Below are 24,808 nucleotides of genomic sequence, written 5' to 3'. Positions count from 1 at the left end.
TGAAAGTGTTGTGGTCAGATGAGACCAAAATGGAGCTCTTTGGCATCAACTCAACTCGCCATGTTTGGAGGAGGAGGAATGCTGCCTATGACCCCAAGAACACCATCCCCACCGTCAAACATGAAAGTGGAAACATTATGCTTTGGGGGTGTTTTTCTGCTAAGGGGACAGGACAACTTCACCGCATCAAAGGGACGATGGACAGGGCCATGTACCGTCAAATCTTGGGTGAGAACCTCCTTCCCTCAGCCAGGGCATTGAAAATGGGTCGTGGATGGGTATTCCAGCATGACAATGACCCAAAACACACAGCCAAGGCAACAAAGGAGTGGTTCAAGAAGAAGCACATTAAGGTCTTGGAGTGGCCTAGCCAGTCTCCAGACCTTAATCCCATAGGAAATCTGTGGAGGGAGCTGAAGGTTTGAGTTGCCAAACATTAGCCTTGAAACCTTAATGACTTGGAGAAGATCTGCAAAGAGGAGTGGGACAAAATCCCTCCTGAGATGTGTGCAAACCTGGTGGCCAACTACAAGAAACGTCTGACCTCTGATTGCCAACAAGGGTTTTGCCGCCAAGTCATGTTTTGCCGAGGGGTCAAATACTTATTTCCCTCATTAAAATGCAAATGAATCTATAAAATTTTAGACATGTGTTTTTCTGTTTTTTTTGTTGTTATTCTGTCTCTCACTGTTCAATTAAACCTACCATTAAAATTATAGACTGATCATTTCTTTGTCAGTGGGCAAACGTACAAAATCAGCAGGGGATCAAATACCTTTTTCCCTCAATGTATGGAGACTGTTTAGTGACACAAATAAGGGTAAAAATACATGTAAAAAAAATTACAAAAGCAAGCTTCTTTAGATAGTCCCCCCAAAAGATCTATTATTCAATGCGTTTTTATGGGCTAATAGCAGTAAAGCCAAATATGTTTTTTTAATATATATTTCAAAGGGTATTTAAAAATCTAAATCAAATAGCAAAATAATCCTTGGTATGACCTGCTTAATAAAACAATTCCATATAGCTTAGTAGTAACCCCCCACCCCCCCAGATTAGATAGGGATTAGACTCTTATGGGTTAAGAAGCCAACTGCAGTCTGTCGTCCTGTCATCTCAAACCAGTCTTCTCTTTTAACTTCATGTGTTTCTGATGAACTCTGTTACGCTTCTGTATTGTATACACCCAAATGGTGGAACCAGCTTCGCCCTACCGTTAGGACAGCTGAGTCCCTGCACAACTTTCCAAAAATTCTGAAAAACCTACCTCTTTACGAAGTACTGTATCCACGATTTTTAATACATTTTTAAAAAATGTGGAAAAAGTCAATGGGTCTGAATACTTTCCAAATGCACTGTAGCTATCTTAAGATAAAGGCACTAACTGTAAGTCACTCTGGATAAGAGCATCTGCTAAATAACCTAAATAAAATGTTGTATTAATATGCTTTAAATGTGCCCTATCGGTGTAATTGTGCTGCAACTGAATTGCTCTTCTGGGACAATAAAGATCTATTATATTGTTCTTAGGTGAGGAGGAGATAGCCAGGGAGCTGGAGGAGCTCTATGGTGACATCGATGCGCTGGAGTTCTACCCTGCCCTCATGCTGGAGAAGACACGCCCCAACGCCATATTTGGCGAGAGCATGGTGGAGATGGGGGCTCCGTTCTCCCTGAAAGGCCTTCTGGGTAACCCGATCTGTTCCCCTGAGTACTGGAAGCCCAGCACGTTCGGAGGCCAGACAGGCTTTGATATAGTCAACTCAGCCTCGCTGGAGAGACTGGTGTGTCTGAACAGTAAGTGGTGTCCGTACGTAGCCTTCAGTGTGCCTCCAGCCGGGCAGGAGCCGCCGCCAAGGAAACCGTCCACTGAACTGTAAGCTATAGTGAGTTTACTGTATTCCATGGTTACGTTAGTGTTGTTGTATGGTATTATTCTAATGCCCTTGCCCACCTTTGATGCCTGTACTGTATATTATGTTTACAATGCAAGGACTGCATTTATGAATCATCACCAAGTTCCCTATGTACGTTGTACTTTGTGAACATGAAAAGTAGCCCGGATAAAAACTCATAAAATATAAATAAAATAAAATAATAAAATAGTCAAACAGTGAAATAGTCTGTAATAAGGTTTATTTGATATTGATTTAGGTCTACATTACAGTACATCCATAATGATCTAGCTATGGTCATTGATTTAACAGTATTTTTGCAAAAAGGTACAAACGAAAATCACATTGTGGAAACTGTATAATAGAATATTGTCAAATGAAGTACAGCAGTATTATTTTCACCTTGTTGGCAATTCTTGAGTAAATAAAAAAATCTATTTGATACAGTACTGTTTTTGTTTGTTTTACTTCACAGGATGTGAATGTTAGATCTGTGTCAAATAACTTTAATATTTTTAGTTGCTATTTTATCACCCATACAAAGGTAACAAGATCACTAAAGATTGATATTTTTATACACCAAAATAAATATGTAAGATTACAAAATAAAAACCTTTGTTTACAATCACTTCTGTTGACATGGTAATTGTTAGCAACAATTGGTACTGTACATGTTGTTGAAACAAATACAATGATAAATACTGGAAAAACAGAATTCTAAATTGTTACACAGTAATGTCTGAGGGATGAATTCGTGGCAGTAGAAAAGGAAATTCATGAAATTGAGACATTTCACTGAACATAAAGTTAACTGATCCAGATAATGAAAACATAAAATCACTGATCATCTCAATTTTGGGTCCGCTGGGTCTCATTTGGGACTTAAGCCCTGTCGTCATAACATCTTCCTTTGGTTTCAGCACAGAAGTAACAGTCTGTTTATGGCCCAACAGAGAGAGAGAGAGAGAGAGAGAGAGGGTTACCTGAATAGGAAGTGTACAGCAACAAAGATTGCAATATTTTGTACACCGCTGTTTTCTCCTTGGCTTTTTTCATTGTAGAATATACAACTGATAAAAATGTATTTGCCACATTCAAACTAGTTTATGAAGTATATAAATATAATGTACATGTACACAACACTATATATATATTCAGTAAAGTCAGAAGCCATGGCATGTAGAAGATTATGGAAGCAGATAATACTTTTCTGCCTATATTACATATTGTTTTTGCTTCCTATGAATGCATTATTTTAGGCCTAAAGAACCATTATGTAACTGACATTTGTAATACACATTGAAGCCATAATACATTGTTTCCCTATTCAAAGACTTCAGTAGTAAGAAAATAGAAAACTGAGCAGAAATAATAAATATGAATAAATTATTCTCATGATTTTTCTTTGTGAAGGACAGAAACAGAATACATTGACATTACTGTATGTTATTGACACATTTGTAGCTGACTGGTACAGTATGTGTAGCGCATTTAGGTTTGAATAAAGGCATCAGAGTAAAGGCTGTTGTCCTATAGTCTTCAGTGGATGGTTCCAGAATCCAGATGGATCCCTCTTTCTCATACACACACATTCTCCTCACCACATTCTCCTCATCTCCTCGTCAGAACAAGACAGTTGAAATGTGAAGACGACCAGCAATCCAGCCAAACTCTCCAGTGGGGACTAATGGCAAAATCTGTGTTGGAATAATCTCTCCATCTGCCTTTCCCTCTATCTAGTTACTTACTCTGGCGCACGCTAGGAGCCGATTGGTCATGCTCCTGACTGTGGGCCAATTGAGAGCTGAGCTGGGGCCCTGGAGCAGCAGCGGTGGTAGCATTGATCTGGGTGACGGCTGCCACAGTCGTCGTGGTGGTGGAAGCAGGGGCTGCTGGGTAGAAGTGGACATCAACGGCGACGGTGGTAAGGCCCAGGGAGATGCAGTGGGAGAGGAGGAGGGGGGCATTACCGTGGCAGATGCTGACACTGTGGCGGACCGGCGTGGCATAGGGCTCAGCAGTCTGGAGGGTCAGGGAGGAGCGCAGGCTTTCCTCACGCACAGGAGGGGGGGAAGGAGAGAGAGAGGGGGAATGGGGTAGGATTTCTTGGCCCTGGCATTGTCCGTATTCTACTCCTCCGCCCCCCCAGTCCTCCACACACTGCAGCTGGATGCTGGGGTGAGACAGGCTGCATTCCTTCTCTTCATCCAGGAAGGGGTCAACCTGAGGTGGAGAGGATCCAGACAGCTGCTGCAACCGAATTTGTAATATATTGGTATGGTAATGTGTGGGAAATGTTATATTTGACCCAATTTTACATATTCATGCACGCGCACACACACACTGACCTGTGTGTCTTCGCTGGGCTCAGGATAGGTCTCTGCTATGAACGCGTGTTCTGGAGTGTGCGGGGGCTGTGTCTCATCAGAGGCAGGGTCTATCATCACAGTGACTGGGCTGGGGGCAGGAGGCCTGGCGCGTGTATCTGATATATTGGGGCTTTGTTCAATCACAGCCACCAAATCATCATCCTCAAACGCCCTTTCAGTACAGAGGATACATATACTTAATATTAGCCATTAGGGAAAGTACGGTCCTATTTTCATAGAGATATCCTTCCACAACAACAACAATAGTGCTGAAAACAGTCACCTGTTCTCATAAGTCCTCCCAGTGTCCAGACGTTCAGCATGTCTGCATGAGACGCCCAGGTTCCTGGGAACTGTGGAAGACAAGGCTAATGGGATTCAATAAGAGAAATTAATATTTCCACTTCTGACTCCATGCAAGGTTCAAATCACATACAGAATCTTGGGAATGAGCAAAACAATTTTGATATTTTTTATAGGGGTTCCCACATTCCTAGGGGGTGCCCTGGTTTGTTATGAGAGAGTGTTGTCTTAGAGTATTTTAAACAATGAGTACAGTATGCCAAAGGGTGGACAATAGGAGGAAGTTACAGTACAGAGTGAGCTATACAGGCCCACTGACTTCTAATAGTGGGTACAGGCTCGTTCTTCTGGACCAGGGAGTAGAAGGCCATGGTGATGAAGATGAAGGCCATAGACACGCCCACTCCCACCACGATGGGGATGTCATGTTTCTCCAGCACTGGAAGCCACGGAGGAGGAGGCTTTACTCTGGTGGAGGAGAGTGAGGGAATGAGAGAGCGAGAGAGACTGTTCAATTATTCTCATTGTTAATGGTGATTATAATTGTCTAAAGATCCAAATACAGTATGTAAAAGACAGACTTTGGATATTAGGAGGTTCAGTTGTGATGTACATTTCTCTTGCAACATTATCCAATCAAAGTAATTAGGAACATAACCAAGTCATGGTCTCATCATGCAGAAAGTTAGGTCGTTACAGTCAACAGAATAACACGCCCACGTGCATGTCGTAACTCGTGCAACTATGTAAGCAAGATAAAGTGATAGCAGCTGGGATGGAGTTTCATCTGGAGTTTAAGCCTGTCAGCCCCAGATAGATAAAAGCTGCATACCGGTATCTACAATCTTCACCAAACCAAAACCGGACATCTTTTGCAGATCATTATCTATTTTAAGAAATTTAGGTCTTGAAAGTTGTTGCATTGATTAAGCCTTATTGTTGCATTCCATTACTTAAAACATTGAGTATTATATTTTGCTTTTCTCAAATAAATGTATGTACACTGTAAGCAGAGACAGTGGAAACTATGTACTGTATGATGTAAGGCAGGGATCATCAACTAGATTCAGCTGTGGCCCGACTGTTACTGGAGCGGATGGTCACGGGGCCAGAACATAATCACAAATAATATGTAGACTGCAAATGGACCGCAAGAAGCCCAAACAGATATAATATTTGCCTAAAACATCATTTCAAACCATGCATACATTTGTAAACGGTCACATATCTCTCTCTATTATGCGTGGGAATAATATGGGAAAAACGTTCCAAATTAAAATCACTTGAAACTGATTTGCTGGTGTTTTTAGTCTTTTATGTGCAACAATAAAAATAAAATAGAAAATGTGTTGTTTTTGCTCAGAAAACATGGGGGGCCAAATAAAATCACTTGTGGTGAGCTGCTAGTTGGGGAACCGTGATGTAACCAGGCAAGCCTGGGAGGTAAAAAAGTCCCCTCCATCTCCCGCCTCCTATCTCTGTACCGCATGGTGCCCTACCTGGGGTCCTCGTTGGTCCTCATGGGGGACTGAGAGGTGTTCTTCTTCAGCCACTCTGTGGGCTCTGTGTCATTGGGCCTGGTTGGTTTGGCTGGATGAGCTGGGTTAGTAGGCTGGCTCGTGTTCTGCTGCAGGGGGTCTGGGGTGGAGGCATAGGGGGCACTAGGGCCCTGGGGGTCAGGGGTGGGGGGTATGGTGATAAGGTCAGGAAGATGGGTGTTTGAGCCTGAAGGCTGGGTGAGGAGATCTGTACGCTGGGTTTGTGTAGGTTCAGGCTGGGTTGGTGATGGTTGAGGCTGAGTTTTGGATGGTTGAGTCTGGGTTTGTGAGAGTGAAAACAGGGTGATGGTGCTAGGATCCTGGATATGTGGGTCTGAAGGATTACTTTGAGTTACAGGATGGTGGGTTTGAGTGATTGAGTCGGGAGCATGCAGGCTTTGTATGAGTAGAGACTGAGTCAAAGGTTCGTTGGGCTGGGTAAGAGAATCAGGGCGCTGGGTAAAGGGATCAGAAGGGTGGCTGGGAGAGTCTGGAGGCTGCAGGAGTGAGGCAAGAGACTGTGTAATACTGCCAATGTGATTTAGGGGTTTAATTGGTTGCTCAGTGAATTGACGCTGGATATGCATGACTGATGGCTGGTTGTGGAGGCTTTGGGATTCGGACTGTGTTAATGGAGATTGTCTATGTGGGACTAAAACCTGCCGTTGTGTCACTGGGGGTGGGTTGTGTGTTAATGTTGGCTGGTTATGTATTATTTGAATCTGAGTGAGTGAGATGACTCTATGAGTTACTGAAGGCTGGGTGAGTAGGTCTAAGGGTTCAAATAGAGGTGGAGGTGGGGGTTGTAGCACTGGATGCTGGATCTGTGTTGGGGGCTGGGTTGGATTGACCGAGGCCAGGTCCAATGGGAGCAGAGAGTGAAGGTCAGGTGGAACCAGCAGTCCTGTTTGTCCTCTGAAGAGACCTGCTAGTCCTAAAGCTGTCTGCCTGAGAGACGAGAGCAGTCGTAGAGTGTCAGGAGTAGACACTTGGGTGATGTCATTGCTTGAGTCTCTTTGAGTTGCTCGGACTGCAAATAGAAAATAATTGTATCAAACAGAACAATGCATGCTAGTAGAACACCAAGAAAACCACTGCTTTCTTTGGGTTTCTAGGCTCAATAGCTGACTGTATAAATTTTGATGTCAAAGAGTGTGATTTAAAATCTAAAGAATGCACATTACATTAAAAAGGTCAAATATTGTTTTGGCAAGTAAATACAGCAAAAGATAGTTAGTACAAGGATGTGCCTGCACTGCATACTACAGTTTATGTTTTTGTCTCTACACACCTGTGCTTCCTCCCTGTAGGGAGACATGTGAGTGGGTCATCTCAGAATGCTGAACTAGACTCAGATCACTACTGGACAGGGGCGTTCTCTGCTCTGCTTCAGTCTTTGGAACCTGCAATTTGTGAAAAGATGTTTGTCAGATTCATGAAATTTGGCATTGATAAAACGCATAACACACTGAGTCACTGAAAGCCGTTTGAAATAATTACACAACTGAAGAGAGCCACAAAGATGCGACTCAGGATGTTAGACATGTCTACTACTGATTATGGTCAACAATTCAGCAGACAAGCGATAGAGACTTTCACACCAACCTCATTATTACTCACTGCAGACACAATCTGTCTATGCTGCCTTTCTCTATCAGCTGGGTCATCTTCAGCTTAAGATAGAGAAGATAATGATGAGCATATTTGAATACAGATCCCAGAAGGTAACTACTTTTTAGAACTATTTAAATACAGATCTCAGAAACTCTTTGAATAGAGATCCTAGAAAGTAACTACTTTTTAAACTATTTGAATACAGTTCTGAGAAAGCAACTACTTAAAAAAATATATTTTAATACAGATCTCAGGAAGTAACTACTTTTCAGAAACTATTGGATTGGCTGCCTTCAGCTAATGGTAGGGCTGCATCTGGAACTGCATGTTGAAGTTGGAAATAAAATAAATAGAGCACAAACAATCTCCTGTACTATTCCAATCCATCTGACAGTCATATTTGATCTCGACAATACATTTATATCTAAACATTCTGTAAATGTCCATTCTCCTGAATGTCCATTGCTCATTATCGACATGTATTTTTACTTTTCTGGATAACTTTAAATGCTTGGCTGCCTAGACCGTTCGGCTGCCCAGAGGTAGAAGAGGGTGAGTAAAGACCGAAATGTGAAGGGAGGGGGAGGGTGAGCAGCAGCTACGTTACGCCTGTATCACATCGACATTGAAATTGCATTTTGGTACACCAGAAATACATTCATTTCCAATAGAACGCTGCGTTTGCCTTGTAGCATTGCCCTGCAAAGGCAGTTGCAGTGCGTTCTGTGTGGTGCATACATTGGATTTATCGTCGTATGCGTCAAACTGTATGCATAGCCGGATTGAAAGAAATGGTAGCAGAAGGTGAATGTTGAACTTTTGTTGCTCACATCTCCAGTCGATGCTGAGTATTTTACGCAAGAATACTATCGGTGTGACCAAGGCCAGAGAAACAAATGTGTGCGTAAAATAACGCATGCGCAGAATGTGACCCAGATCTTACCTCTTGATCACACCGACTGCTTTATTTCACAAAATATTATGTATATCTGTATATGTGAGCAACAAAAGTTCAACATTCACCTTCTGCTACCATTTCTGTCAAACCCAATGTTTGCACTGCCTCTGCAATGCAATGCTGCAAGGCAAACGCAACATTCCATTGGAAATTCATGCACTTCTGGTGTACCAAAATGCAAAGATGATGTAGGTGTGATAGAAGCATTAGCTTTGAGAAATCGGTTTCAGGAGGGGCGGGGTGGGGCGAAAACGATTTATCTGTAGCCACAGCCTTAATTTTATGATACCTGAAAATACTGAAGAGAAATTCAAAGCCAATTGCAAACAGCAAGTTGGATGCTTAGCAAAAACAACTTTGAACCTCTTTGTCCATCTGAAGGAAAGTGTTCTTGTTTCAAACACACACTATAACATTTATAAAGGGATAGTTACGCTGAATACAAACTAACATGATTTTCCAGCTACCTTGGGTGTAGTTTATTCAAGAAGGTCATTTTTTATATATTTAGTTTCCTTTCAACACTTAATAGACATATTTTGTTACTGTTATCATTCTCAATAACACTTAACATTAAATTGGTATTGTGCCTGTGTAATAAAACTGTAATTACTTTTGGAGCAACATTTTATTAGTATGCCATAATACTTGTGTAACCGATGTGAAATGGCTAGTTAGTTAGCGGTGGTGCGCGCTAATAACGTTTCAATCAGTGACGTCACTCGCTCTGAGACTTGAAGTAGGGTTTCCCCTTGCGTTGCAAGGACCGCGGCTTTTGTGGCGCGATGGGTAACGATGCTTCGTGGGTGTTAGTTGTTGATGTGTGCAAGGGTCCCTGGTTCGAGCCCAGGTTGGGGCGAAGAGAGGGACGGAACCTACACTGTTACACTTGCATAGCAATGAGCTGAGAGTTTTTGTAACTACTGTACACAAGGAATAGTGATGCACTATATTGCAATTTGCAACTATATTGCAAGTCCTATGTAACAACAATGTTGCTATTGTCATAATCAAAGTTACTACACATGTATAAGAAGTTGATGTCAAGTGTATTACCTTATGTCCCACTCATTATGAATATATATTTGTTAGTCATTTTGAAGCTGCAAAAGTGGTCTACTTTAATGTTGAGGTGATATCATAAAGACATGGTTAAACCAGAGATGGTGAGGGTGGCTCTTCTCTGCTGTCGTCCCATTATGTTCTCAGCGGTACAGTGATAGTCCCCTGCATCAGACACCTGAACACTGGAGATATGCAGAGCCCCCTCATCTGCACACACATGAAGGCACAGTCACACATTCACCAAAGCTCTCATTACTCTCCTTACCACCAATCTCATCTCTTCAGATCTGCAAACACTAAAGTAGAAGGGACTATGCCATCATAAGGGAATGTGGTAGGGTATGTTTCTTGGCAAGTTTTATTTAAAATGTGACTGGCTCACCATCTACATGCCTCTCCAGGGTTGGAGTAATGGAGTGTCCCCTGGTCCAGGTGTACCTGATGGGGAGGTCCCCCACTGCCCTGCATGGCAGGACCACAGAGGACCCCTCTGAGCTGCTCACTGCCCCCAGGAAGGACACTATGATGGGGCTTACTAAGTCAGAGAGAGGGGAGAGAGAGAGAGAGCACCACATTGTCTCAATACATTCAGGTACTAAGCACCTTAATCACACGCCTGCGCTTCACTTCCGGCTAATGTGATGAAGTTAACTCTGTTGTCCATACATGGGATATAGGCCAAGATTTGTAGCATGATCAACAGTACACGGCTCTATTAAGGCATCCAGACAACCATTATACACACAGTTCTAAAGTATAACATCAAACAGAATGTGTGTACTGTACTGGGGGAGGTAAGTTACCAGCGACACGTAAAGTAGCTGTTCTCCGGTCATGCCCCACAGTGTTGGAAGCTTCACAAGTGTACGTGCCCTCATCATAACTCCTGACAGACAGGATGTAGAGGGTAGTGTTTCTCACGCTGAGAACAGAGAAGCGTGTCACTCATTACCACAAGAAGGTTAGTGGTCTGTAAGCTAACGGTTCCTGACAGATTGGTTGATTACGTCAAATACTTCCTCTAGTGATCAGTAACACAAGACCGTGTTCACCCACTAAGCTAAAGCCTCACAGATCCACCTCTGTTACACTGAACGTACCCCACAGCGATCTTGCCACCAGTCTGAATGGAGCGTCCCTGTTTGGACCAGACAATGGAGGGGAGGGGCTGTCCCCAGACCTGGCACTGGAACACCACCTGGGCCCCTACAGGGACCGTCACCACTGGGGGCCACAGCCTCACCGAGGGAGATGCTGGTGGTCAGGGGGAGGAGGAAGAATAGGCTGGTGAGCTTATTACTTCTGTACCTAAGGAAGTATATCTCAGATAATTAACTGTCTTTGATTATTATATACAAGTGTATTTGTATGAATATTAACATGCTGTATCAAGTATCATCCTGAATATCTCCTATACAGACACATGGCTAGACAATAATAAGCCTACATCCTGTGTGATGTCATACAGTATCTACCCAGAACGGTCAGTCTGGCAGCTCTGGAGGTCACAGATCTGTTCAGGTGGACATTGGATGCTCTGCAGAAGTAGACTCCACTGTCTGTGTCATAGACACTGGAGAAACAAGCAGTTAAATACAGCTTGAAACTGTCTGGTACAGTATGACTGGAGGACTACCATCATACAGAAAAATTATCTAGTCATACACACCTGTGGAAGATGAGGTCTCCACTAGGCCTGACAGTGAAGTGTGTCTTGGGAGCGAGGAGGCGGTTGTTTTTGAACCAGGACACTGTTGTTGGAGGCCTGCTGTAGGGGGGTCTACAAACCAGAGTAACAGACTCTCCCATCTTCACAGCCTTGTTGGTAGGCTGCTGGACAAAGGTCCACCCCATCACTGTGGAGAGGGAGGGAGGTACTGTATGTCAGTAAAGGGGCTAGTATGGACATGATATTTGGGTTTGATTGACAACAACCAGAGTACCTGCTGGAAGGAGAAAGGCAGTCTGAGACCTGACTGTCTCCCTCTTGTTCCTGGCCTCACAGTGGTAGGAACCCTCATCATCCTCAGACACGTTCCTGGTGATAAAGGGCACAGCACACACATTCATATCACTTTTGTTATCTCTGCTTGCTTTTTACATTTGATTTAAAGGTAAACAACTTTTGTAATGTCTTAATGTCCTCAAGATCTCACTTGAAAACAAGCAGCTGTCCCTTGTTCTGCAGACTCAAGGCAGAGTTGTTCACAAGGAGATGGCTGTCTTTGAACCATTGCACTGTGGGAGGTGGGAAGCCTCGGACAGCACAGCGCATGGAGGCCTCCGTCTCTATGGCAACTGTGATGTTGTCAGGGCCCTGAGTGATCTGCAGCCTTGTAGGGACTCCTGCAGAGCAACAGAAAAACATGGGGGTGTGCCTCAATACTATACAGTGGCTTTCTTTCCTAGGTTCAGTTTCCTCATGTTTAGTTGCCCTACTATAGTCAACCTTGATTTAGCATACAGCATATGAGTTGGATGAGTTACAGGAATTAGGTATACATTGATACAGTAGTGTTCAGTAAATGCAGCAAAAAAAGAAACGTCCCTTTTTCAGGACCCTGTCTTTCAAAGACAATTCGGAAAAATCCAAATAACTTCACAGATCTTCATTGTAAAGGGTTTGAACACTGTTTCCCATGCTTGTTTAATGAACCATAAACAATTAATGAACATGCACCTGTGGAACGGTCGTTAAGACACTAACAGCTTACAGACGGTAGGCAATTAATGTCACAGTTATGAAAACTTCTGACACTAAATAGGCCTTTTTACTGACTGAAAAACACCAAAAGAAAGATGCCCAGGGTCCCTGCGTGAACGTGCCTTAGGCATGCTGCAAGGAGGCATGAGGACTGCCGATGTGGCCAGGGCAATAAATTGCAATGTCCGTACTGTGAGACGCCTAAGACAGTGCTACAGGGAGACCTGACGGACAGCTGATCATCCTCACAGTGGCAGACCACGTGTAACAACACCTGCATAGGATTGCTACATCCGAACATCACACCTGCGGGACAGGTACAGGATGGCAACAACAACTGCCCGAGTTACACCAGGAACGCACAATCCCTCCATCAGTGCTCAGACTGTCTGCAATAGGCTGAGAGAGGCTGGACTGAGGGCTTGTAGGCCTGGTGTAAGGAAGGTCCTCACCAGACATCACCGGCAACAACGTTGCCTATGGCCACAAACCCACCGTCGCTGGACCAGACAGGACTGGCAAAAAGTGCTATTCACTGACGAGTCGCGGTTTTGTCTCACCAGGGGTGATGGTTGGATTCGCGTTTATCGTCGAAGGAATGAGCGTTACACCAAGGCCTGTACTCTGGAGTGGGATCGATTTGGAGGTGGTGGGTCCGTCATGGTCTGGGGAGATGTGTCACAGCATCATCGGACTGAGATTGTTGCCATTGCAAGCCATCTCCTCCAGCATGACAGTGCCACCAGCCATACTGCTCGTTCTGTGCGTGTATTCCTGCAAGACAGGAATGTCAGTGCTCTGCCATGGCCAATGAAGAGCCCGGATCTCAATCCCATTGAGCACGTCTGAGACCTGTTGGATCGGAGGGTGAGGGCTAGGGCCATTCCCTCCAGAAATGTCTGGGAACTTGCAGGTGCCTTGGTGGACAAGTGAGGTAACATCTCACAGCAAGAACTGGCAAATCTGGTGCAGTCCATGAGGAGGAGATGCACTGCAGTCCTTAATGCAGCTGGTGGCCACACCAGATACTGACAGTTACTTTTGATTTTGACCCCCCCTTTGTTCAGGGACACATTATTCCATTTCTGTTAGTCACATGTCTGTGGAACTTGTTCAGTTTATGTCTCAGGTGTTGAATCTTATGTTCATACAAACATTTACACATGTTAAGTCTGCTGAAAATAAACGCAGTTGACAGTGAGAGGACGTTTCTTTTTTTGATAAGTTTACTTAACTAAAAATACTTAAAAGTTCTACTTAAGTCATTTTTAGGGGTATCTGTACTTTACTAAGCCAAGGCTTTCGACTCTGTCAATCACCACATTCTTATCGGCAGACTCAATAGCCTTGGCTTCTCAAATGACTGCCTCACCTGGTTCACCAACTACTTCTCAGACAGATTTCAGTGTGTCAAATCGGAGGGCCTGTTGTCCGGACCTCTGGCAGTCTCTATGGGGGTGCCACAGGGTTCAATCCTCAGGCCGAATCTTTTCTCTGTATACATCAATGATGTCGCTCTTGCTGCTGGTGATTCTTTGATCTACCTCTACGCATATGACACCATTCTGTATACTTCTGGCCCTTCTTTGGACACTGTGTTAACCAACCTCCAGACGAGCTTCAATGCCATACAACTCTCCTTCCGTGGCCTGCAACTTCTCGCTGCCCACACCTGCCCGCCGCCCGTCCAGCATCACTACTCTGGCCGGTTCTGACTTAGAATATGTGGACAACTACAAATACCTAGGTGTCTGGTTAGACTGTAAACTCTCCTTCCAGACTCACATTAAGCATCTCCAATCCAAAATTAAATCTAGAATCGGCTTCATATTTCGCAACAAAGCATACTTCACTCATGCTGCCAAACATACCCTCGTAAAACTGACTATCCTACCGATCCTTGACTTCGGCGATGTCAATTACAAAATAGCCTCCAACACTCTACTGAATAAATTGGATGCAGTCTATCACAGTGCCATCCGTTTTGTCACCAATGACCCATATACTACCCACCACTGCAACCTGTATGCTCTCGTTGGCTGGCCCTCGCTTCATACTCGTCGCCAAACCCACTGGCTCCAGGTCATCTACAAGTCTCTGCTAGGTAAAGCCCCGCCTTATCTCAGCTCACTGGTCACCATAGCAGCACCCACCCGTAGCACACGCTCCAGCATCTCACTGGTCACCCCCAAAGCCAATTCTTCCTTTGGCTGCCTCTCCTTCCAGTTCTCTGCTGCCAATGACTGGAACGAACTGCAAAAATCTCTGAAGCTGGAGACTCTTACCTCCCTCACTAGCTTTAAGCACCAGCTGTCAGAGCAGCTCACAGATCACTGCACCTGTACATAGCTCATCTGTAAATAGCCCATCCAATCTACCTCATCCCCATACTGTATTTATTTATTTATTTATCTTGCTCCTTTGCACCCCAGTATCTCAACTTGCACATTCATCCTCTGCACATCCTACCATTCCTGTGTTTAATTGCTATATTGTAATTACTTTGCCACCATGGCCTATTTATTGCCTTACCTCTCTTATCCTACCTCATTTGCACATGCTGTATATAGATTTTCCTACTGTATTATTGATTGTATGCTTGTTGTAACTCAGTGTTGTTGTATGTGTCAAACTGCTTTGCTTTAACTTGGCCAGGTCGCAGTTGCAAATGACAACTTGTTCTCAACTAGCCTACCTGGTTAAATAAAGGTGAAATCTTTACCTTCATAGTTAGACAATTGTGTACTGTTTCCACCACTGCTTTGATACAGGATACAGAAACAGAAACAGACCGACCTCAACACTAGTTCCGTCCTCCATGCTGTTCTAAGAGGACAGGACAGGGCAGACAGAAGGGATAGGGAGTAGGGGAGAGGCTGTGCTTTGTCTCACCTTGTACTCTGAGTGTAGCTGCCTTGCTTTCCCGGCTGGTGTTCAGTAAGGCGTTGTGTGTGACACAGACATATTCCCCGTCGTCCTCCATTGAGACATTAGAGAGGTGAAGAGTGCCTGAGGTCTTCCTCTGGTTACCCCCTCCATATTGACCCTGGAGAAACACACTTTGTATTTAAACATACACAGCCACACACAATCAAATTTACATACACAAAGACATAAAAATTGACATGCGATCAAATCCATACAATGCATGCAAAGCCTAATGCATTTGATACCTGAATCTGAGCGCCTTTGGTGAAGAGCGTGTTGTCTTTGAGCCAGGTGATGTGTGCTGGGGGGGAGCTGTCCCCTGAGACACACTGGAGGAACACTGCCCGACCCTCACTGACTGTCTGAGACTGAGGACTGAAGAACACCCCCTCCAGGTCTACACACAAAGACACACAGTATCAAACAAAGGATCCAATGTATCTATGTTTTTCTCACTTCCGAGACAGATTTCACAAAAAAGCCAGATGATATGTGTATTAAAGCTAATGCATTGTATTATTTCAGCAGAAGCATATAGAAGAGCTGAGAAGGCCAACTAACCAGCTTCCATCACTTGGACAACAGTCATGATGTGTTTGGCTCCAATGCCAGCGCTACAGACATATCTCCCCAGGTCCCCCTCTCTCAGCTGGGGGAAGAACAGAGATCCGTTGGCCAATTGGTGGATCCCTCTGCGAGGACCAGGACTCAATGCTGCTGGCTCTCCACTGGCCCTCTCCCATCTAACAGACAGTTCCCCCTGGCTGCTGGAGTCATACACTGCACAGTACAGTGTGAGGGGAGCACCCAGTACACCAACACCATCCTCTGGATGGGTGGAGAACACTGAACACAGACACAAGTGTGAGATACACACCGGAGAGAGAGAACAGGCGGCAAATTGACAAACTGTATTCTGAGACTTCCCTATTAAGGGTTGATCCTATAAGTTATGTTAAGTAAGACATGAGACCCAGTCAGTCTAATTGTCAGTAACTTGTCATAGGAAAGGATACAGCAATGATCAGTGCACCAGTTAGGCACCCACATTGCTAGTTATGTATAGTAATATGAATTCTTTACTTCAAAACATTAATGTTAGATGCAATCATTGACAGTGAAGTACCCAGCAAAAGTGAGTATTGTTTTGAGTTATTACTTTACAGAGTAAAATAAAAAACATAAGAGGATTCAATAACATGAATATATGAATTTATAAAAGATCTAATGATTGAATATGTTCCCAAACATCCAGTCTACCTGAGGACTGAGAGAAATCACAGATTACAGTGTGGCATGATGCTGCATGTTGCTAGGAGACAGATGAAGCTGAAGCAGGTTTTTTTAAAGCCTTTTGTCACATTATACATGGGGTCTGGAAATTAGCATTGGGACTATTTAGAAAAACTGGTCTCGATCATTGCAGAAATCATGATAGTTATCAGTATTTAATTGATACATAATTATCTCGTAGTATTAGTGTTGCAATTCATAAAGGTGGACCTATCTCTAATGAAAACATTGTTCTGTAAGTGTCATTAATGATATGACAAGAAAAAAATCACCAGCATGCTGCAATACTTGTGCAGCAACCAGTCTATGCATTAATTATGGATGCAAACATTAGGCAACACCAAGTTCATGACCACATTTGGCCCCACTCTTTAACATTAAACGGCATTAACAGCAACAAAAGCGAAAGCATACATACTGTGCACCCTGTATTTAGTTTGCCTCTCACTCACCCAGGTCAGACAGGGCTGGTTGACCATGAAGAGAGCAGGAGAGAATGAGCAGCCAAAGGTGAGAGGTCACAGGAGGGGAACTGCAGACAAACATAGACTCGAGCATCTTACTGCAGGGCTCCACCTGACACTGAGGTCCAGAGAGGCTCGTCCATGGCACCAGCAGTGTACGTGTCCTGAAAAACATTGTGTCCATCATACTATATAAGTAGGTTTAAAAAAGGTAGCTTGAATGTTTGACCAGTTCAATCAGGGGCCTGGCCTGGTATATTTCACATTTTCCCTGTGTTGTTTGCAATTATTCATCTCATTGTGGATTTATTATAGTGCGTAACTAATAATATTTTGCATCCAAAGGGGTTGCCAATTGTGTTGCACTGCTGCAGTTCTTTTGTGCATGTGTGTATGCATTTTCTCAGTGCTCCATGTAATATATGAAAGAGCTCACTTAGCACCACTCTCTCTCTCTCTCACTCTCTCTCGCTCTGTAGGATTCCTATTTTGGTTGTGTGTTTCAGTGGTACCGCGATGGCAGTGGAGCATTGTCTGTTACTAGCCTCTTTTTTCTCTTCAATGGGCCAGCCACTTCATCCTCCAGTTCAGCAGCAGCAGCCCCTCCACTCAATGAAGGTGACATGAAAAGGACTGCGGAGCTTTGTACTGTGAAGATCAGTTATCATCAGCCCCCCTGGAAGAAAGCTGCCTGTCTGATCACATGGCTTTCATGCTCATGCTCAGCCCAACATGTCCATGTAAGGATAGAATGACTATATGATGTGACAGTTGGTGCTCGTAGAGGCGTGTGTTTCACGCACATGAACATTGATTTTAATAGTATGGAAACTTACAACACCAAAGGCAACAAAGCTTACACTTCAATTTCCATTCAATGTAAATATTGAAGTAGACGACTGACAGTTGGACACTAATTTAAGTGTAACAGTGCAGGCAGTATGGACACAGAAAACGTACCCCTTAGAGGCCATGTCCGTACCCCCACATAAATCTAATTAGCATAATAACTAAAAATACAAAACAATCTGTCAGTTTAAGCTAGAGATATATTTTTGCATTGTATGCATCTCAATCTGCGGTGAAAGGTGACAGAGTTAGGAGCAGTGTTTGTCAGACCATGAAATGTCCTGAAAAACAGTCTTCTCACAAAATCGTCTGTAGCGCCCAAGTTTGTAGGTTTGGCCTAAAAACTACACTGAACAAAACTATAAATGCAACAAAAAAATATTTCAAAGATTTGAGTGAGTTACAGTTCATATAACTAAATCAATCAACTGAAATAAATTAATTTGGCCCTAATCTATGAATTTCACATGACTGGAAATACAGATATCTTTTAAAAAAAGTAGGGACGTGGATCAGAAAACCAGTCAGTATCTGGTGAGACCACTATTTGCCTCATGCAGCGCGACAGATCTCCTTAGCATAGAGTTGATCAGGCTGTTGATTGTGGCCTGTGGAATGTTGTCCCAGTCCTCTTCAATGGCTGTGCGAAGTTGCTGGATATTAGCTGGAACTGGAACACGCTGTCATACACGTCGATCCAGAGCATCCCAAACATGCTCCCGGGGTGACATGTCTGGTGAGTATGCAGGCCATGGAAGAACAGGGACATTTTCAGCTTCCAGGAATTGCGTACAGATCCTTGGGACATGAGACAGTGCATTATTATGCTGAAACATGACTTGATGGTGGTGGATGAATGGCACGACAATGGGCCTCAGGATCTCGTCACGGTATCTATGTGCATTCAAATTGCAATCGATAAAATGCAGTTGTGTTAGTTGTCCGTAGTTTATGCCTGCCCATACCATAACCCCTCCACCACCATGGGGCACTCAGCAAACCGCTAGCTCACACAATGCTATAAACGCCGTATGCCATCTGCTCGGTACAGTTGAAACCAGTATTCATCCGTGAAGAGCACACTTCTCCAGCGTGCCAGTGGCCATCGAAGGTGAGCATTTGCCACATGAAGTTGGTTACAACTCCAAACTGCGGTCAGGTCAAGACCCTGGTGAGGACGACGTGCACACAGATGAGCTTCCCTGAGATGGTTTCTGACAGTTTGTGCGAAATTCTTCGGTTGTGCAAACACAGTTTCATCAGCTGTCCTGGTAGCTGGTCTCTGACAATCCCGCAGGTGACTAAGCTGGATGTGGAGGTGCTACGTGGTCTGCAGTTGTGAGGCCGGTTTGACATACTGCCAAATTCTCTAAAACGACGTTGGAGGCAGCTTATGTTAGAGAAATGAACATTTAATTATCCGGCAACAGCTCTGGTGGACATTCCTGCATGCCTATTGCACACTCCCTCAAAACTTGAGACATCTGTGGCATTGTGTTGTGTGACAAAACTGCACATTTTAGAGTGGCCTTTTATTGTCCCCAGCACAAGGTGCATCTGTATAATGACCATGCTGTTTAATCAGCTTCTTGATATGTCACACCTGTCAGGTGGATGAATTATCTTGGCAAAGTAGAAATGCTCACTAACAGGGATGTAAACAAATTTGTGCACAAAATTCAAGAGAAATAAGCTTTTTGTGCATATGGAACATTTCTGGGATCTTTTATTTTAGCTCATGAAACATGAGACCAACACTTTATATGTTGCATTTATATTTTAGTTCAGTATATTATGACCCCTCTATGGAAAGATGAGACTTTCACGAACAGCGTCTTGGGACTCGTCTGAAGTCAGTACAGCCAATCTGCCAACTTCTGTCTGTGGAGTCTGAACAGTTTGGGCTACATCTACAGTACCAGTCAAAAGTTTGGACACACCTACTCATTCCAGGTTTTTTCTTTATTTTGACTATTTTATACATTGTGAAATAGTAGTGAAGACATCAAAACAATGAAATAACACATATGGAATCATGTAGTAACCAAAAAAGTGTTAAACAAATAAAAATATATTTTATATTTGAGATTCTTCAAAGTAGCCACCCTATGCCTTGATGACAGTTTTGCACACTCTTGGCATTCTTACAACCAGCTTCATGAGGTAGTCACCTGGAATGCATTTCAATTAACAGGTGTGCCTTGTTAAAGTTAAATAGTGTAATTTCTTTCCTTCTTATTGCATTTGAGCCAATCAGTTGTGTTGTGACAAGGTAGAGAAGATAGCTCTATTTGGTAAAATTCCAAGTCCATATTATGGCAAGAACAGCTCAAAATAGCAAAGAGAAATGACAGTCCATCAATACTTTAAGACATTAGGGTCAGTCAATCCGGAAAATGTCAAGAACATTGACAGTTTCTTCAAGTGCAGTTGAAAAAACCATCAAGAGCTATGATGAAACTGGCTCTAATGAGGACTGCCACAGGAAAGGAAGACCCAGAGTTACCTCCGCTACAGAGGATTTCATTAAAGTTACCAGCCTCAAATAAATGTTTCACAGAGTTCAAGTAACAGACACATCTCAAAATCAACTGTTCAGAGGAGACTGCATAAATCAGGCCTTCATGGTCGAATTGCTGAGAAAAAAAAAATACTACTTAAGGACAATAATAATAAGAGACTTGCTTGGGCCAAGAAACACGAGCAATGGACATTAGACCAGTGAAAATCTGTCCTTTGGTCTGATGAGTCCAAATTTTAGATTTTTGGTCCCAACCGCTGTGTCTTTGTGAGACGCAGAGTAGGTGAAAGGATGATCTCTGCATGTGTGGTTCTCACCGTGAAGCATGGAGGAGGAGGTGTAATGGTGTGGGGTGCTTTGCTGGTGACACTGTCAGTGATTTATTTAGAATTCAAGGCACACTTAACCAGCGTGGCTACCACAACATTTTGCACGTTACACCATCCCATATGGTTTGCGCTTAGTGGGACTATCATTTGTTTTTCAACAGGACAATGACCCAACACTTCTCCAGGCTGTGTAAGGGCTATTTGACCAAGAAGGAGAGTGATGGAGTGCTATATCAGATGAACTGGCCTCCACAATCACCCAACCTCAATGCAATTGAGATGGTTTGGGATGATTTGGACCACAGAGTGAAGGAAAAGCAGCCAACAAGTGCTCAGAATATGTGTGAACTCCTTCAAGACTGTTGGAAAAGCATTCTAGGTGAAGCTGGTTGAGAGAATGCCAAGAGTGTGCAAAGCTGTCATCAAGGCAAAGGATGGCTACTTTGAAGAATCTCAAATATAAAATATATTTTGATTTGCTTAATTTAAATTAAATAAATCTTCTTCAGGCTAGGGTCCTTTTTTCTCAATTTCAGCCTGACTGACGTGCCCAAAGTGTACTGCCTGCTGCTCAGGCCCTGAAGCCAGGATATGCATATAATTGGTACCATTGGAAAGAAGACACTTTGAAGTTTGTAGAAATGTTAAAATAATGTAGGAGACTATAACACAATAGATATGGTAGGAGAAAATCCAAAGAAAAACCAACCAGAATTTTGTTTTTGGAGTGCCCATGCTATTACAATGGAAAGTATAGGGCCATTCTGAAATCTAGCTCTCAGGATGCAATTCCTATGGCTTACACTGGATGTCAGCACTCAATGCTCAAGGTTTCAGGCTTGTTTCTTCCAAAACGAGTAAGAATAATGAGTTTTACTACAGGGACACAGACTTGGAAATTTGTGTATGCGCGCGAGATGAAGAGGACACGCACCTGCTAATATTGTTTTCCTATTGGACATACTTCTTTCTGCATGAAATATTATAGTTTAATTACATTTTAGGGTATCTGAGGATTAAATAGAAACATATTTTGACTTCTTGAAACAAAGTTTAGGGGTAGATTTTCAGATTCCTATCTTGGCATGTTGAACGAGTGGATTGCTCAAATCGATGGTGCTGGGATATAAAGAAGGATTTTATCTAACAAAACGATACTACATGTTATAGCTGGTACCCTTTGGATGACAAATCAGAGGAAGATTTTCAAAAAGTAAGTGAATTTTTAATCACTATTTGTGAATTTATGAAACCTGTGCCGGTGGGAAAATATTTTGATGTGGGGCGCTGTCCTCAAACAATCGCATGGCATGCTTTCGCTGTAAAGCCTACTGTAAATCAGACAGTGCCGTTAGATTAACAAGAATTTAAGCTTTCAACCGATATAAGACACTTGTATGTACCTAAATGTTTAATATCCATAATTTGTATGATTATTTATTTGAATTGCGTTCCCTCCAGTTTCACCAGAAGTTGTCCCGCTAGCGGGAAGCCTAGCTTTACGTTAACACTTTTTTGGTTACTACATGATTCCAAATATGTTATTTCATATTTTTGATGTCTTAGACTGTAATGGGTTAAACACTGTGATAGTGAAAGTGGTCCCATGGCCATGGACCCTGGCTGGTAGTGGAAGTGCTTGATAGTGGGCATGTGAATGGGCACTTACGGGACTGACTCATCTGGCATGGGAAGCAGAGCCAGCAGTGGGTATGCTAACACACATCTGATGAGAGCCTGGGGGTGTGTGTTTGCTTTGGCCTCACAGCAGACCATTTACCTCGCAAGCAGTTTAGCGAGTCATTAAGATTGGATTTAATCTCTCACTCAAGCACTTAAATGCTCTGTCTCTCTTTCCCCTAAGATTTTCTTTGTTTTGGTTTCAGATGTTTCGCCTTATAGGCATGTACTATTTGTCAGCAGCATTTTTATGTGAAAGAACAATCATACTCCAATGAGACAGGCTCCCAAACCATCAAAATGCTATCAATTTGTTTTTGAATAATACATTATTTATGTGTAATATTGAAAACATACATAGATACATGAAAATAATTCCAGTGCTTGAAAAAGGCCACTGCAACATTACCAAATTAATATGAAATGTCATTACCAGAAAAGCACAAACACCCACTGTAATATTACAATATATTTGAATGTAACTGCAACTAGCACTATTGTTACTGGAACTAACACTATAGCTATAAACTATTCAAACAAATGACAACATAAAATGCAGAAAGCATGCAAGTGTTACCTATTGTAGCAAAATAACAAAAACTACAAGACAACCTTTGCTAATGCTACTTATTTGCAAGTTATAGAAATATGAAATACAGTGTTATGCTGTATGAAGTAATATACTTTACCTTCATTCAGTAGATCTCTCCAGCTTTCTCCAGTCGTGTAAACCCTCCGTTCGTCAGCTGCATATGCTTAGGTTCCAGGTGGAAAGGACAAGCCACGCTCACTTACACACACACACACACACACCACACACACACACACACACACACACACACACACACACACACACACACACACACACACACACACACACACACACACACACACACACACACACACACACAGCAGAGCAGAGCATAATCCAATTATAGCCATAATGAAGAACAAAACCACCTTCACACACATGAGAACAAGGAGATCCCAAATGTTCCACTTCCAACAGTATTATTACAAGCTTATTATCACGATACAATACAAAGTATTGTGTTTCTATTATTGTTCCCAGTGAAGGAGCACTGATGAGTTGTGAAAGAAGACTTGAACAGATAATGAAAATTCATATTAATTATAACTCATGAATATGTTTAACCATTCAGTTCATGCCAAAAGACATTGTTTGAATGTACTATCAAGAAAAATATGGGGCATACAGTATGAATAAAATAAAATGTTATTTGGCACATGTGCTGAAAATACAACAGGTGTAGACTTTACCCTGAAATGTTTACTTACGCCTCAATCACTTCGACAGCATCATTGCATTTTGGTACACCAGAAGTACATTCATTTCCAATGGAACGCTGCGTTTGCCTTGCAGCATTGCGTTGCAGAGGCAGTTGCAGTGCGTTCTGTGTGTTGCATACATTGGATTTATCGAACGTATGCGTCAAACTGTATGCGTAGATGGCTTGATAGAAATGGTTGCAGATAGTGAATGTTGAACTTTTGTTTTCCACATATCCAGATGATGCTGCGTACCATTTTGCGCAACAACGCTGTAGGCGTGATCAAGGCGTTACAAGCCCTTTCTCAACAGTGCAGAGCTAAAAAGTAAGAACAAAAAAATGCTAAATTAAAAAGGAAATTAGTAACACAATAAAATAACAATAACAAGGCTATGTACTGGTACCGAGTCAATGTGCATGGTTAAGAGGTAATTGAGGTAATATGTACATGTAGGTAGGGGAACATGTGACTATGCACTCAGAACAGATCATAAACAGTAGCAGAAGCACATGTGAAGAGTGTGAAAGAGTGTGAAAGTGTGTCTATATGTGAGTGTGAAGTCAATATGTGTGTGTGTGTGTGTGTGTGTGTGTGTGTGTGTGTGTGTGTGTGTGTGTGTGTGTGTGTGTGTGTGTGTGTGTGTGTGTGTGTGTGTGTGTGTGTGTGTGTGTGTGTGTGTGTGTGTGTGTTTGTGTATGTGTGTATGTTGGATTGTCAGTGTAGTATCTGTGAGTGTGTGGGTAGAGTCTAGTGAGTGAACAGTCTATAATTTGGGTGGCTAGAGTCTGACAATTTCTAGGGCCTTCCTATGACACCACCTGGTATGGAGGTCCTGGATGGTAGGGAGCTCAGCCCAAGTGATGTACTGGGCCGTACACACTACGCTCTGTAGTGCCTTGCGGTTGGATGCCGAGTAGTACCAAGTGGTGATGCAGCCAGTCAATATGCTCTCAATGGTGCAGCTGTAGAACTGTTTAAGGATTTGATGGCCCATAATGTCAGCCT

General features: G+C 42.9%; 2 protein-coding genes across 6 annotated transcripts in view; one reads left to right on the top strand and one right to left on the bottom strand.

Annotated features, from left to right (window-relative positions):
- The window catches only part of ptgs1 (prostaglandin-endoperoxide synthase 1), a 47,999-nt gene extending 45,658 nt beyond the window's left edge, over positions 1–2,341 (top strand). For both annotated transcript variants that reach the window (XM_045706673.2, XM_014171594.3), the window contains one exon: positions 1,531–2,341. In XM_045706673.2, coding sequence (XP_045562629.1) covers positions 1,531–1,880 — 350 coding nt within the window. In that variant the 3' untranslated portion in view covers positions 1,881–2,341. The remainder of the gene's footprint in view (positions 1–1,530) is intronic.
- LOC106585417 (uncharacterized) lies at positions 2,120–23,269 on the bottom strand. 4 transcript variants are annotated; one of them, XM_014171588.3, is made up of 21 exons: positions 23,200–23,269; positions 17,120–17,295; positions 15,936–16,220; positions 15,620–15,771; positions 15,339–15,492; positions 11,899–12,088; positions 11,686–11,780; positions 11,412–11,598; positions 11,218–11,315; positions 10,843–10,996; positions 10,546–10,664; positions 10,125–10,277; positions 9,836–9,949; positions 7,711–7,778; positions 7,397–7,508; positions 6,067–7,135; positions 4,887–5,035; positions 4,548–4,632; positions 4,244–4,436; positions 3,644–4,145; positions 2,120–2,830 (listed from the first exon to the last, which is right to left on the bottom strand). In XM_014171588.3, the coding sequence occupies exons 2-21, from the start codon at positions 17,223–17,225 to the stop codon at positions 2,778–2,780; spliced, it is 4,038 nt and encodes a 1,345-aa protein (XP_014027063.2). In that variant the 5' UTR covers positions 17,226–17,295; positions 23,200–23,269; the 3' UTR covers positions 2,120–2,777. The 4 variants fall into 4 exon arrangements, with proteins under 4 accessions (XP_014027063.2, XP_045562625.2, XP_045562627.2 ...); XM_045706669.2 differs by having other exon boundaries at positions 3,644–4,142; XM_045706671.2 differs by having other exon boundaries at positions 3,644–4,118.
- Between the last annotated feature and the right edge of the window lie 1,539 nt (positions 23,270–24,808).

This window comes from Salmo salar, chromosome 24 (assembly GCF_965601325.2).
Source record: "Salmo salar chromosome 24, fSalSal1, whole genome shotgun sequence".
In the NCBI taxonomy this organism is placed as follows: Eukaryota; Metazoa; Chordata; class Actinopteri; order Salmoniformes; family Salmonidae; genus Salmo; species Salmo salar.
The sequence above is the reverse complement of the archived record's forward strand: the minus strand, read 5'-3'. Positions and strand labels throughout refer to the sequence as shown.